The sequence below is a fragment of the Planococcus citri genome, chromosome 2 (genome assembly GCF_950023065.1).
Source record: "Planococcus citri chromosome 2, ihPlaCitr1.1, whole genome shotgun sequence".
Classification (NCBI taxonomy): domain Eukaryota; kingdom Metazoa; phylum Arthropoda; class Insecta; order Hemiptera; family Pseudococcidae; genus Planococcus; species Planococcus citri.
In genome coordinates, this window is record NC_088678.1 from 78,417,674 (window position 1) to 78,433,806 (window position 16,133).

Below are 16,133 nucleotides of genomic sequence, written 5' to 3' on the forward strand. Positions count from 1 at the left end.
ACCTAACTGATATTTTTCCAGAACCACAAACCGCCCCATCAAACGATATTTGCATTTCTATCATCGGACTAATAGTAGCATTAATAATAACTGCTCTGTTAGCCCTGGTAGCAGTTGCGGTGAGTGTATCATGTTGGCTAATGGCGTACAGAAGACAACCATCAATGTCTGGCCCATTACCTCACCCGACCGAGTTCCCTAACCCGATCTATACGAGTTCCCAACCTGTATCCGAATCGAATAGAGAATACTTGGCGTAAACGAAATCCTTCGTATTTTTAAAATTCGATACTCAACTATGTATTAAGTCTTTTTTTTTGTACTATTTTTTTTTCTCTATAATCGATCACAACTCGATACTCGACATTGCCATTTGTGATCGTGTTTAATTCTTTTTTTTTTGTCCTTTATTTTCATATAAATATACGAAATGAACTTTGATTACATATCAATACTCGTATTAAAAAAATGAGTATTTCTGTGATCAGAGGTCTGTCAAAAAAGATTTTTTTAAAAAAAAACACGTGGAGTTCAACTCTCCGGTATTTTTTCATTCTTAGTCATTAGTTTATAGACATAGTTAATTTTTTTCTTTTTTTTTTTATTATTTACTCCACGAAAACGTGATTCAAAAAACACGTATTTTAGTGGATATTTAAATTCTTCTCTTCCAACGGTTGATTAAGTTGTACTTTCGATGGGTTTCCTTCTCTTTTTTTTTTATGTAACAAAGTTATATTTTTTGGTGGCGGGACAACTACGACGACGACGAAGAGAAAAATCAAATTAACTTATGCCGCTGAATACTTTTTATTGTATATTGTTGTGTTTTTTTTTTGTTTTGTTTTTTTATTGCGTGTAATTATTAAGTGTGCGTGCGTGAGTTATTTTTTTTATATTATTTTTTAATCGAAGCGATTATACTCAACCGCTGGAAGATTTGCATTTAAAGTCATTTTTTTTTTGCAGTAGATTTAGTTATTGTAACTTGTATAATACGAATGTTTTTTTTCTCAATTACGAATTGTTTAACTTATTAATCGGTTTTAATACTTAATATCGTATAAGTAACTGTTTTTTTTTCTTCTTTTTTTCCTAATGATGTTTTTTGTAACTTTCTTTTTATTTTTCTTTTATTATTTTTTGATGTATAACGTCTGTGATTTCCTGAGTTTATTGTGTAATCGTTAAAAAGTTGAAAAAAACTGCCAAAAATTGTTTTGCCAAAAGAAACCGTGTGTACGTTGGATAAGTGTAACACGATAGTTAATAATGTTGTTACGCGACGAATATTACATTTATGATTGGTTTTCATGTTTTTTTGCGCTGCCTTTATATGATTAACAATAATACGTTTTTACGATTATCAAAATTCTAATTTAATTTTTAATTAAAACACAAAACGGAAATCATTTTGTATTTTTAAACATGTAATGGAAAATAAATTTTGTGATATATTTTTCCAAGGTGTATTTTTATTATTATTTTATAGTTTGATTTTAGAATTCGAGACAATGTTGGCATACTTGAAAAAATATTTATTGAAAATTTGAAACTATCGATGGCTTACCTCAAAGTTGAAATCCGTTTTCTTCTTCGAGTTTCATTTTCAATCGATTTCGTGATCTGTAATGCAAAGAAAACAAAAAAAATTATCAAAAATATTGCATTATAGCAAATCCAACCTACAAATACGTGTAATGTTAACGTATTTTACAACTATTTCTTCAAAATTATACGACCCATGGTATTATTTTGCAAAGATTTTGCGTGATCATTGCACAAAAAAAATCCAGAAACATTCGATCCCCTTTAGCAGTCGAAATCATAGTATATTGAAATTAGTTTATAGAATAAATTTTGGCTTCCAAATGCATTTGATGAAAATTTATGAAAATTTCAAGTTTCAAAAATCTACTGGAGGCTCCAAAAATTTTCAAAAAGTTGCTGGAGGCTCCAAAATAGAATTAATTTCGGCTTCCAACTGCATTTGATGAAATTTTGTGAAAATTTCAAGTTTCAAAAATCTACTGGAGGCTCCAAAAATTTTCAAAATGTTGCTGGAGGCTCCGAAATAGAATTAAGTTTGGCTTCCAACTGCATGTGATGAAATTTTGTGAAGATTTCAAGTTTCAAAAATCTACTGGAGCCTCCAAAAAATTTCAAAATTTGCTGGAGGCTTCAAAACAGAATGAATTTTGTCTCCCAACTGCATTTCGATGAAATTTTGTGAAAATGTGAAAATTTCAAATTTCAAAAATCTACTGGAGGCTCCAAAAAATTGCAAAAATATGCTGGAGGCTCCAAAACAGAATTAATTTTGGCTCCCAACTGCATTTCGATGAAATTTTGTGAAAATTTCAAGTTTCAAAAATCTACTGGAGGCTCCAAAAAATTTCAAAAAGTTGTTGGAGGCTCCGAAATTACTTATACTCACGAGCAGTCGACTTGATAGCGTGTTCAAGTTGGAATGCATAGTGAATTTTGGATTTCCAACTTCATTTGATGACAATTTTAAGTTTTAAAAATTTGCTGGAGGATCCAGAACTGCTCAAAACGGTTTTGAAATCGTTTCCAATAGATTTTGCACGTCAAAGAAGGGTACATTCCAAATTTCAGCCTTAGAGGTCAATTTGGCAAAATTTTGGTTTTTTTCCTCTTATTTGGCATAAATTTGATTTTCAAAAATTCACCCAAAAATCGAAAAACGAACTTTAGCACTTGAAAGTTTGGCTGGTGATAAATTTTTGCATGCTCTTTCAATCTAGCTTAGCCAGAGTTCAAAAAATTTCTTTCGAATCCTATTTTGTATCCCTACTTTACTTCTCCCCCTTCAATGTCAAAATTCAAATCGTCTTCTTGTCCACTTCTCTTCACTACTTTTACTTAACAGTCAATTCTCTATCGAAATTGAGAAAAAAAAGCAAATAAAAATCGTCCTTCAATAGCTTCATGCCCTACAATTGGTACGTACAAGTTAAATATAGTCAAAGGAAATACACAGGTAGGTACAAAGACATACTTAATACATTATACTGGTTCGCCCTGCCCATATAGCTCACTACAATGTTATGACTGTATTTGAGTTATAATTTACACGTAAAAACACTCGCGAAATCTCTAAAAACGTGTAAATTACTTGTAGTGCCCTTCACTCTGCACATTGGTATTTGTGGAAAAAAAAACAATACCTAATAATGAATGACACAACTAACCACGTTTGCGCGCGCTTTAATGATTGAATCAACTAGACTCGCGAGTCTGTGATTAGCACCTGCTGTGAAAGTGAATTTCATAATTCGATCAATATTTTATCGGTTATATAATTATTTACTATACATCTGTAATTAGATTTTTCTCATCATTTTGAGAACAGGATGGGTGTTTTTTTTGCACATTTTTCTTGAGGAAAAAGGCTAATTCTGAATCACATTTGCCTGGTTTTGGGTTCGAGCCCTTTGATTTTGCTGAAATTTTGGAAAATCCGAAACGATATCCTAGATAGTTCAAAAAATTTAGAAATCGATAGTGAACAACAAATTAGAAAATTTTCTACAATTTTTTGGAAATTATAGAGACAAATGTGGGCATTGGAGGGATCAAATCAAAAAAATGAGTTGATATTCGTATTCAGAGCACTCAAAAACGTATGAAACCATATGTCACACAATATTTGACATTTTTTTAAATTTTTACCCAAATTTTGGGCTCTATTATAGCCCCTCTTGTGGTTTTTCGAATAGGTATGTAAGTATCTGAAAACGTACGATTCTTTAATTTTTTCAAGATTTTTCAATCATAGTTTCAAAATAATTTCTGAAAAAAAAACACTCCCATCTGCCCCAAGAAGGGTTAGAGGGCCATTTATTGACAAATCTTCCTTTCGATCATTTTCATTAAATCTCGACCCATTAACTCCAGGAATGAAAAATTAATAGCTTTTAACGTCTTGCTCATTCATGGAAGGAAGGAAGTTCATTCATTCATATTTGGGGAAGTTTGAAAACGTCATTAAAACAACAACTATGATAGCCAAGTAGGTAACCGCTGACTCACGCGTCAAATTTTTCATCTATTTAGTGTTAATAGCGAACGTACGATGCACGAGGTACTGCCAGTTCCTACCTATTATTTCTTGAACAGGTTGTTTCGCGCGGGCGAATTTTTTTTTTCAAATTTTCTACTTAAAAATGTGTGTGCTAAGATGAAAATGATTTTTTAAAATGTGTGTGTCAAAATGAAAATGATTTTATATTATTATGTTAATCATTAAGTTATTCGTTTCGTGTATTGTGTTTGTCGTTATTGGGCATCAAATTCAATGTGTACAGCTTCTCGATGGTGATTATTATTTTTTTATATTTACACGCGGTGCCGGTTGAACTTCTGGTGGTGGTGCGGTGGTGGTGTTATTTTTGAAAATAATTTTGATATAATGTAAAATTTCCTCGCATCTGCCAAGTCAACGATCGTCAAGTAGTCTGCATTTCTGGATTGAAAAAAATTGATAAGGAAAAACTTAATGAAACATCACTGTTCCAAAAAACGTCGTATCTGGTAAAATTTCAAATTCAAAATCGTTTCGAAGTCAAACTCGATACTTAATTTTATTTTATGTCATAAATTTGAAAAAAAAACTCTTTAAAATCCCGAAAATGCAAATTGCAAATTGTAACTCTGGGAATCGTTGAGTTAGATCAACTTGTATTCATACTACGAGTATCATACCATTCAATTTTTTTTTGAAAAATGTTGGTCCTGAAAATTTTTTTCATCTGTCAGATTGAATGTGGGCCTCACAACACGATAATTGATTTTTTGAAAAATTTGGATCCTCAATTCAGCTGATTTAAAAAACAGTTGGGCTATAGTCCGAATATGACCGTGAAAAACTTTTTCTCAAATGATGATGAACCATTTGAATTGTTCATAAATTTTATACAATTTTTGGTCAGCTTTTAAGAATTTTAAATCTTGGAAGGCTCTTAATTTTTCGTTGTTGAGTTGTCTGAAATTTTTTTCCAGGATTCTCCTGTAAGTAAAAAAAAAAACTGGTTTAGAATTTCAGGTCACGTGTTCAATTGGGAAAATTCATTTAAAATATTATGAGCCCAGTCTGGTTTTCTTCATGAATATTACACGTTTGTTTCGCGACATCCAGTATAGATGGGTAATACGGATGCTTCCCGAAGTGCGTACGTTTACTTGGACTTATCCATGAGATCACCTACACGCTTCCTTGAAAATTACATGTTTATTGAACTATGTACTAGTTACCATTATCACTTAACAGGCAGATAATTCAACGTAAACAATTTTATCATCCGGAATTTCCTCTAGATACTTATATTTCATCTTCCATCACCATACAATAATATTAAATTTTTCATTAAAATGATGCTTGAAAAACTACCAAGTTACTGTATCAGAAATAATAACTCGCTGACGACGTTGACTACGGGCATAAGAATTAAGAAATAATCTCAAGGTCGGAACTATTTTGTTCAAATGAAAGTGAATATTGAATTTTTAATCACTAATACAATATAAATATGTAATTCTCCATCTTCCTCTATCGCCCCCTGTCACCCTCGTCGTTGCACTGCCTTTATAAAATACCTGTTATACATTTTTTTAATCCGGTTCTCATCTTTACGTAATACGAATAGGTAGGGTCTAGCTACATGAAATGCAAAAATTTACTGCAAAAAATAACTAAAATCCGTATACCGAAGGAACATTTCTCGCTACATTGATAACATCGGGAACTTTTATGGTGAAAAAAATCCAACTTAATCATTTTATGAAACCTGGAACTTTTTCAATTACAGCAAAAACTTCTTGAAAAAATCTCACGATTGAAAAATACATAATATGTATGTATCTTTTATTCGTCCTTTTTCGATAGATGTATTATGAAAGATTAAATTCTCTCATCAAGAACATGAAAAAATATGGATTGAAACAGATTCTATGAAATATGAAAATGTACTCGACTCGTATAAGTTATTTGACGCAAGACCCAATGACGAACAATTCTTCGAACGTTCGCGTTCGTAGTAATGATGATCGTAGTTCTCATAGTATACTAGTTAGGTAGCTGCGGCAGTTGAAATCGTAATTGTCAAGTATGCTATAATTGTACTGAAGGCAACAGCAAGCCAATTCAACTAAGTAGCGATAATGTAAATATATGTTTCGAACGCGGGTAGGTACATGTAAATAGTTAGAGTTACTAAGTAGTTACCCACATGTAGTTACATAATTTGTGATTCGCTCAAGGAAATGAAGTCCTACAGACAGAGCAAAAAAAAATGTCTTGTCCAACAAGAAAACATGCAAAAACAGGACTTTTGGCAGGAGAAACTTTCCACAGGTTTTAGTTTGAAGGGAGCTCGGAAAAGAAAAATTAAATTTGAAAAAAAAATGAAATAGAGACTATTGGCAATTTTTGACCAAAAAAAAGAATTTGACAATTCTGGCAGAAAATCGAGCTTTTTAGCAGGAAACATTATTTCAAAATGGGTTGATTTTTTTCAGACAGAATGAGGAAGGGGTAGCCAGAAATTATTGGAACAATTTTTTTACAAATTTTTCAAGAATTGAAAAGAGCTAGAAAATATAGAAAAATCAAAATTCTGTTAGAAAATACGGAAAATGTTGAAAATTCGATTCGACCAAATAGAAAACAGAATGACTTTTTTGCAATTATGGCAAGAAAGCAGCACTTTTAGCTGAAATTTTGTTCAATGTTTCACATGGGTGAGGGACTGGGTATGGGCACAGGAGTAGTGAGATATAACCGAGCTCTAGACCCCCACATTTTCAAAGGAGCAAAAGGAGCAATCCTTTTCCTATGGCTCCTTTGAAAAGGTGGTCCCAAGCTCGGTTATACGCTTACCAGGTTTTAAAAATTTAATTCTAAACGTTGCGCCGAAGTCTCCCCACTCCCCTCTCTCCCTCAACCATACATTAGCCCAAATTGAAGCTTACTTTACCCCTTTAATTAATTAAAATATTCGTTTTATCCCTACTTTTTTTCAGGATGGGAATATTTGCTCTCTTTCCCCCCATCCCCTCTGACAACCAAACACAAATCCAAATATACAAGGTACATATTAAATGGAAAAAGAAATTATGAAATTATAATATATACTTGTTTACATACTTAAATTGTATAATGTTCTAGAATATACATACATAGGTACAATAAAAAAAAAATTTACAAAAATAGTTTACGACACACGCCGTTATTTAAAAAATTGCGGCTGTATGTATATCTCAGGTGTTTTATGATTCCTAATCTGGGCCTTTTTTTAAAGGCGAGTACACAGCTGTTGTGATTCTGAAAAAAATAAATATATTAGAATCACGTATTCAAGTTTAATGTATTTAGGTGGAAAGTAAAAATGATAAGATTTTATGACATACCAACTCCAAAATTCGCATCCCACATCCTCTAGAGCGGTCAGCCACCACAGGAATGAAACTCGCCATATCCAAACCAAACGCATTGCAATCACAGTAGCATTTTCTGTGTAACCCCCGAAGGGATAACTTATACACAAAATCTTTTGCCTGAAAAAAATCACATTCGATGAAAATTGGCAAAATTAAGGGACACCTAATAACAATAAATTATTATTTTGCTTACAATTATCCTTTCCTTCTTTTTCGGTGTTGATGGGCAAGGCCTATAGGTAATCCTCTCCACAATTGTTCTTCGTTTTGGGGGGGTTGGTCCTCGGATTGGCAGTGATAAGTATCGTATGTTATCCTATACAAAAAAAAAAAGTGTTAGGTACTCATACTACCTACTAAAAGAACATTATAAAATTAACAAATATTGAAATATTTACCTCATCGTAGATTTCGCTCCTCTCTTCTGTGCTGAGGTCTATCAGCACTGCATGTAACCCCAAGACAAACTCAACATATTCGTCATCATCATCCAAGTTGTTGAATATCTTCAAAAAGAGAAAACAAGAAAATTAATTATTTTAGGTAATATTATTTGGAGCAAATTCGCATTTTTTAAAATGATTTTATGTTGTCCAAAAAATTTGAAAATTGCATATTTTTTGCACAATTCAATGTACAAAAATTTTTCCAAGTGTCAAGTTCAAAAATACATTTTTCAAATTTAGCAAATTCAAGTATTTTTTTATAATTCTGTGGTGCAGAATAAGTTTTAAAATCGTGTATTTCATGTTTGAAAATTTTTTAAACATCAAAGTTGCACAAAAAACAAAGCCATTTTTCCGATTCTACGCATTTTTTCAAGTAAACTACTTTCCTCTATTTTAATTTTTAATGTTTCAAGTTCAATTGTGACGAATTCATGGTTTTAATAATTTAATTCTACCTCAAAATTGAAACATCACATATTTTAAATTTATTTTCATGAGTAATATTGGTATCATTTCCAAAAAAAATTCAATCACCTACTGAGGATATGTTTTTTATATTAAAATCGTCTATTTTTCATTTATGTTCATGTAAGAAAAATTTTCAAATACGTACACATCAAGCATTTTTCATTTTTACACAAATTCTCATAGTTTTGATAATTTTAAGTTGCCGAAAAATGTTGAAAGCGTGTTTTTTCCCTTCGTTTTCGTGTCAAAAAACTTTTTAAAGCGCAGAAACATGCATTTTATAAATTTTACTCGAATTCACGTATGCATTTTTAATAATTTCTAAGCTGCACAAAACATTAAAATCATATATTTTTCAGTTTTTTTTTTATTTGTAAAAATATTTTAAAACGCAAAGTGTGTGATGCAGGCGTTATCCACCAAGTAATTGTAGCTCAGAACTGAGCTCACCCATAGTCAAATTTAATTTTTCGTATTTAGAAAAAATTACTCATATGTGCTTGAAACTTCAAAAATTAAAATATGGGAAAGTAGCTTACTTGAAAAATGTGTAGTGACCTATAAATTTATAAAACGTTGAAAAACCCTCGAAAAAATGCTCCAAATTGATAGATTTTGTTCCATTTTTTATGTTCTTGTATCATTTTGCAAAAAATGGTAAACTGTATCAAATTGGAAAATTCAAAAAATTGAAAGAATTGGAAAAAATGACCTTTTTTGTTCAACTTTGGTGTTTAATGAATTTTCAAACAAGAAATACGCGATTTTAAAACTTTTTCTGCATCACAGAATTATAAAAAATACTTGAATTTGCTAAAATTTTGAAAAACGTATTTTTGCACTTTAAAAAGATTTTTTGACATAAAAAAGAAGGGAAAAACGCGCTTTCAACATAATTTGCCACAAATTGAAGAAAGCCCATAAAAAAAACGAAAAAAATAAGCGATCACATATTTAATAAAAATGAAAAAAAATGAAAATGTACTTACGATTTTATTATCTTCCATGTTTCCTATTCTCCAGATATTTGAACGAAATAAAATGTTTAAAAAAAATCCGAGAAAATTAAAAAAATCTGAGAAATTGAAAAAATCCCAGATATTTGTAAAAAAAAGATATTAAAAAACGTGATAAGTATTTATTAAAATGAAGAGAACGGAAGGATCGACCTTTAAAACACACTTCACTAAAGCATACTAATTCTGTTTTAGTGAACCGATTGTTTCAATGGTACAAAATTGAAAAAATTCGTTGAAAATGTGGTGGTAAAAGGTTGCAGGGGGATGAAACGAAGTCTTTATTTTTCAATAAACTTCTTACCTCAGTTTACCTGGCCACCCAATTTGGAGTGTTAAGCAATAAAATAGATATGTTTATGACCTGAGTATTGACAGGTCAGTTCATTAGGAAAGAATACCTACCCTATTTTGCTATCAAGGTAATTTTATTAATCAACTGCCGATTGCAATGTTCCTTGAGAATGGGATCTGCTGTGTATTAGGGACAATTCGCCTACGTACGAGTATAAATAAACACACGTTTTTTAATTTTTGAAAAAAATCTATTTCAAGTTTATTTTACAATGTGTACATACAATTTTATGTCTAATTTACAAAATCTGTTTTACAATTCCATCAAATGAGTTATAGGAAAATATATGGTCATAAATTATAATACAAAATGCTTCAGTATCAGTAGCTACATTATTCTTACATCTAAATTCAAAACGTATATTTATAGGCCCAGTTAATGCAGAATTCAAATTCTCTTCTTGATGAGAGCAATTGAACACAATCATAGGTATGGAGCTGATGAATTCATCCATTCCATAACGAGTGTTTATGATTGGTAAATTATAATAGGCTGAGTGAAATTGGGCAAACATGTGATATAAAATTGAAGTCTGTTTCTTATCAAAATCTATCAAGGGTATTTCACAAGGATAGGATCGATCATTCAACTCTAATCTATAGGACTCCAATGCCAGATTGTCAAATTTACTCATTCGTTTTGAGTAATCATTTTTCCTTTTAGTTTGGAAAAATACTATTACGTATCTAGGCTTTAAAAGTGAATTACTCACACGGACACACCAATTATGATGTGTTGTCTGCGGCAAAGAAGGGCAATTATATACCTGCCAAGATCTAAAACTCAACAATATGTTTTTATTACCTTTTATTGTGTTTAAAAACTTCAATTTTAGCGCATCTGACGGATAAATTACTGGCATTTTCCAGCTCACTTCATTAAGGGTTATTGAAGGTGTAGGGGCCACAGTGCCATCAGCATTGGCAGCAGGGGCGACACCCCCCAAATAAAATACATTTGCATCATTTCTAGCTCTTGTAATTATTAGCTCCTGTGTAGCATTTACCACAACTTGCTTACAATCTTCAAATATTCCAAGTAGGCAGTCCATAGGCATGTATAATTCAAAGTCACCAGTTGTATCATTGTAGCATGATTTATATGACTCAGAAAATGAAAAACCGAGGGATTCATAATAATTTTTCGAACTTTCAGCACATGTGAGGTAGTTTTTCACAGAACTGACCAGTCCGACATTTAGGTTTCTGTCTAGTACTTGATTATTCAACTCGTATGAAATTGTATTAAATAGGTACATGAGACCATTAAAATCGAATTTGTAATTTGTACCTTTAGCATCGGATACTTTTCCAGAAATGTATAGGTATGAGCGACAGGGGAGGGTGAAAATTTCCTTATTTAATATAGGAATTCGTATTTCATCATTGTATGTAAGACTGGTAGGCGAATATGGACGAAATGTATTCCAAGTGAAGTACTTGATGCTATCATCATACTCAACTGACTCTGATAAATGCAAATTTTCACTACTGATCATTTTAACTGATTAAACTAGAACTTTGAATCCAAGTTTTTTCAAAAATTTCTTATTACTTGCTGTTATCTTCTGATTGATCCGTTTTCTATCCTTTTTGAATGGGCAGTGCAAATTTATACCAATTTCACCACCTTTTATACGTTTTCTCAGGGGATTTGAGTAATTTGAGTGATTATTATAGGTAATCATGAGTAATTTATCAAATTCTTTCAACCAATAGAAGTATAATGGTCACATAATTATTTCCAAAATTAATCAAATTTCCATCCTCATCCTCCAAATGCAATACAATATCACTTAAAGTATGAATACCTTTTGAAATGGAAACATAAATAGGATGAACTGGCTGCTCAACAATTAACGTGCGTCGAGGTGCAGACACAGTGAACGAATGTAAAATATGTGACAATTTATCATTTTTATATGAATTTGTGACACAGTTGGCACTTATATTTATGTTATAGTGCTCGGAAGATTTTTGAACTTGAACTTTATAGGGTGCTTTATAGGTATACATGCCTAGGGTGCGAAGTGTATTTACAGCATCGAAATCTTGATAATATTCTGGGAATCCTAATAGGGTCAAGATACTATCTTTCCAACCAAACTCCAGCGGATATTTTGACAAAATTGTACATTTATGAGATTTTTCATTGAATTGAAATTTTATGGTGTTTGACTCAGGAAAGTGGTCAGTTATCTGCTTTACTATGTTATCATAAGTATAACTTTCACATTCAACCTTGAAGGCATTTTTATTGGGTACAATGCCGTCGTCATAGTGGAAGAAAAAATTATTATCCTTCTCCAAAATTATGTCATTAAATACTGTAAAAGAAATCAATGCAATCTCATACTTTGCATATGGCTTAAGATGTATTGGGGGGTGGATTGAGTTGATAAGTGTGGACCCCTTCCCACAGATATGAAGTCTGAATGAGCTCATTTTAAAATGATGAAATTTTTTTAATGGAACCCCTTATATACTAATTTTTGAGCCTTTGATTGTGCAATGCGGGTGGTATTGCTTAGCTAAAAACTTAAGAACAAAATGACCGCAATTCACACTATTTATACCCTGATTTCCCATACAATTGTAATAAATCTGACAACCTTTTAAATATTGCATCAGTTCTGGTAATAATGGTATTCTACCAAAGCTATCAAACACAATCACTTCATTTTTTTGTTTACTCATCGCCTGCCAGTGTGTCCCCCCTCCATAGGAAGTATCCAAGTTTAAAATCAGACTTTCATTTTTAAGAGGCCTCTTAGGAAGTTCATCACGACAGAATATACCACGAAAATGAGGAATTTTCAGTTTCTTAACATAATACATCATCTGATAGTCATATAGTGGTTTTTTACTTGAAGGTAATTTTACTAAAATTCGCTTTTTTCTCTTCCTAGTGTTTTTCATTATTCAAAAAATAATCCCAAACCTTGTTTGTGCTTATCAACGTAGAGTCCACTTCCTATGTGAGTCCGATTCTGGAATTCTTTTCTGAGTTCGTTGACTTTTTTTGCAGTTGCAATTACACTTGCAATACGACCAACAATCCTACCTGCCCGTGAAAGCGCACCCAAGATAGGTATTATTGCTAAAGCTCCACCACGTCTAGGTAAAGGGATAACTCTGGCTGGTTGCTTTCTAACACGAACTCTTCTAATTGAGGCGAGTGATTCTTTAACAGCTTTACGAAAATCTGTTTTTGATTTTCCTTTTATAGCGTGTCTGGCTTTCTTCACAACTTGGCTGAAAGTGAGCCCTCCTCCTCGAGTACGTTTTCTTTTTCGCATTTTTCTTCCGCGGCGAGTTTTCCTGGGCTGCCTTTTACCCCTAAAACCTGATCCAGTTGTAACTTTTGCCAACATTGCTGCTGAGATAGAGTGAGCTGCTAGTTTTTCACCTAAGCTGGAGTCTTTTGCTTGACCTCTTGACAGAGCTGCTTTGAGTAATTCCTTATCTGCTTGATTTCTCAAATCTACAGTTTTATTCTGAGAGTATGCAATGTCGTGAATTTTACAAGCTTCGTCCATTCGATTAATACCTTTATCACCTCTGGCAAGTCGATGTTGTAATCTGGTTCCTGGTCCGCAGAAATTATATCCTGGTATGTGAGCTTCGAAAGGTAGATGATCAATTAACCAATTAAGAACACCTTTACCACGTTTCACTTTTTTTGAACAATATCTAATCACCATTGCCGAACTTGAAATGATGAATTTTTAAGAGTAGTACACCTATTTATACTTTTTTATATATTTTTTGTTTCAAAGGGGGTGGGGGCATTGCTTCGAGTTTTCTATAAATACTCTTAAGATAGGTGGAGACATGTTATTTGTGAGACAAGTGCGAGTGTAAAAGTATAAGTGATGAAAATTCTAGAGCAGGGTGTAAAATTACCAGTACATCATTGTATGCTTGAGGGGGGTGATGAACGCTCAGTACATGGGTACCTTTTTCCCAACACAATTAGGGGTCTTCTAGTAGGACCATCTGGTTGTGGGAAAACCAATTTGATGATTACTTTGCTGATACACAAGAATGGGCTCAAATATGAAAATGTTTACATTGTGAGTAAAAGTCTATTTCAAGACAAATATGAAAAATTGAAAAAAATTTTCAGTTTGCTACCAGAAATCGGATACTACACGTTTGACACCCCTGAAAAAATCTGTGAACCTCAAGATTGCAAACCAAATTCTATCATCATTTTTGACGATGTAAGCTCATCAAATGAGGCAAATCCAAAACTACGCTCATATTTTTCAATGGGTCGTCATAAAAATTTATCTGTATTTCTATTGGTTCAGAGCTATTGTCGAATCAGTAAGCATCTAATTCGAGATAACGCCAACTTTATTATACTTTTTAAACAAGATACTCTGAATACACGCCATGTATATGATGATCACTTGAGTGCTGACCTAGATTTCAAAAAATTTCAAAAAATTTGCGCCCTATGTTGGAAAGAACAGTATGGTTTTTTAGTGATTGACACACAATCTCCTATAAATAGAGGTCGTTTACGTTGTTCCCTATATCATTTCATATCCTTAAGCAATGAAAGCAAGACGTGAGAAAGGAAAGCTCAGGGCTAGAAGGGTCACAGCATCCCCCTATTTCAATAGGGAAATTGCTGAAAAAAAAGAACTGGTCAACATTTCTGATGAAATTAGGGAGAAATTTGAGCTACTTCAAGACACAAAAATTAACAAGCAACGAAAAATTATGGAGAACTTGGCACCTATAGTACAACCACTACAAGATTTGAAAAATAGTTTTAAAAAACAGCGAGATGTAGAAACCCAAACCAGCAGTGAACAAAATTTGATCAAAATAAAAACAGAAACCCACCCAGATAATCAAGTGAATAAAACCACAGATGAAAAAATCAATGACTCCAAGGAGGGTCCTAGGTTACTCAGACAACGACATAAGCCCACCATTTCCTATAAAATTTCCAGAAAAAAAACTGACAAGATCGGTTCGCTCATATCACCTAGTGATGACCCCATATATGGTATAAAATTTGATAAAAAGCTTGGCTCATTTACTATAGGTAACACACCTGTATACATAAACCAATCTAAAATTCAAATTCAAGATCAGTTTTTCAAAAAAACACCAGGGTTAATGCAATTATTAACGACTTCTCAAAAGTCTTACAATAATGTACTCCCTGAAGATCTAAGTACATATAAACAGATACTAACACTTACAAAACCTCATTTAAGAAGTGATGGTCGCCTCAAGTGGCAGAGGGGGGATAAATTTCAATTTATTAAAAGTTTATTCTCAACTCCAAAATCCGGAGGTTGCATATCCGACCCCAGAAAGGCTCTAATCACCCCTTCAAATAAAAAATATCAGCTGGTTTATTATAATGATTTCAACGAGTTAATCAATCGAATGAAGGTACTTGTTGGCGAGCAAAACGCTGGAAATCACTCAGAAGACTTGAAAAGAGAGCTACATTCCATTATTGAAGAATTGATTGAAGCTGGTATTATTGCATACAGAGTATGACTTCGGCAAAACGTGAGGTGGCACTTGAATTACACAAGCCAGCAAGAAGAAACTACTTGAGAAGAAGGGTTGAGATAAAAGGTCTCTATGACTTGTTTGCTGCTGACTTGGTTGACATGATAGCTTATGCGGCAGATAATGAGCAATTTAAATATATTTTGACAGTTATAAATTGCTTTTCAAAATATGCTTGGTGTATACCCCTGAAACTGAAATCTGGTCAGGAGGTGGCTGCTGCATTGAATTCAATTTTTTCTACTCTCCCAAAACCCCCAAAATACTTACATACCGATCAGGGTATCGAATTTTACAACTCTGACTGTGAAAAAATTTACAAAAAATATAAAATTCACCACTACTCAACTTATAGCATAGTTAAGGCAGGGATAATTGAAAGGTTCAATCAAAGTCTTCGCCATTTAATGTTTCGCGAGTTCAGTGTGAGGGGGTCATATGAATACCTCAAAATTTTACCCAAGCTTTTAGAAATTTACAATAATAGGTACCATAGGACCATAGAATGCACTCCATCACAGGTTAATGAACGCAATCAGGCTACAATATTGAAAAATATCATCAAAAATACAGGACCTGTTAAGCAGCCTACTTTAAAGCCAAAATTCAAGGTTGGAGCTAAAGTAAGAATTTCATATCAAAAAGTCCTATTTGTTCCGGGGTATTTGCCAAGGTGGTCAACTGAGATATTTACAGTAGTAAAAGTTCAAACAAATACTCGTCCAATTACTTACATACTGAAAGATTTGAAGGGTGCTGAAATTAAGGGTACTTTTTATGCCGAAGAGTTGCAAGAAACGAAACATCCGAATGTATACTTGATTGAAAAAATTCTTCA

At 32.6% G+C, this 16,133-nt stretch overlaps 2 protein-coding genes and 2 long non-coding RNA genes across 4 annotated transcripts in view; 2 read left to right on the forward strand and 2 right to left on the reverse strand.

Moving 5' to 3' along the window:
• Positions 1-1,466, forward strand: part of dpy (dumpy) — a 256,705-nt gene extending 255,239 nt beyond the window's left edge. The window contains exon 116 of the mRNA XM_065347532.1: positions 22-1,466. Within this exon, the coding sequence (XP_065203604.1) occupies positions 22-260 (239 nt within the window). The 3' untranslated portion in view covers positions 261-1,466. The remainder of the gene's footprint in view (positions 1-21) is intronic.
• Positions 829-16,133, reverse strand: part of LOC135833764 (uncharacterized) — a 265,501-nt gene continuing 250,196 nt past the window's right edge. The window contains exon 5 of the long non-coding RNA XR_010556536.1: positions 829-1,626. This is a non-coding gene — a long non-coding RNA (uncharacterized LOC135833764). The remainder of the gene's footprint in view (positions 1,627-16,133) is intronic.
• The window catches only part of LOC135833711 (neurogenic locus notch homolog protein 1-like), a 34,450-nt gene continuing 22,404 nt past the window's right edge, over positions 4,088-16,133 (forward strand). The window contains exon 1 of the mRNA XM_065347464.1: positions 4,088-4,341. Within this exon, the coding sequence (XP_065203536.1) occupies positions 4,260-4,341 (82 nt within the window). The 5' untranslated portion in view covers positions 4,088-4,259. The remainder of the gene's footprint in view (positions 4,342-16,133) is intronic.
• On the reverse strand, positions 7,212-7,797 carry LOC135833766 (uncharacterized). Its single transcript, XR_010556538.1, has 3 exons — positions 7,655-7,797; positions 7,432-7,578; positions 7,212-7,345 (listed from the first exon to the last, which is right to left on the reverse strand). It is a non-coding gene; the product is annotated as an uncharacterized LOC135833766 (long non-coding RNA).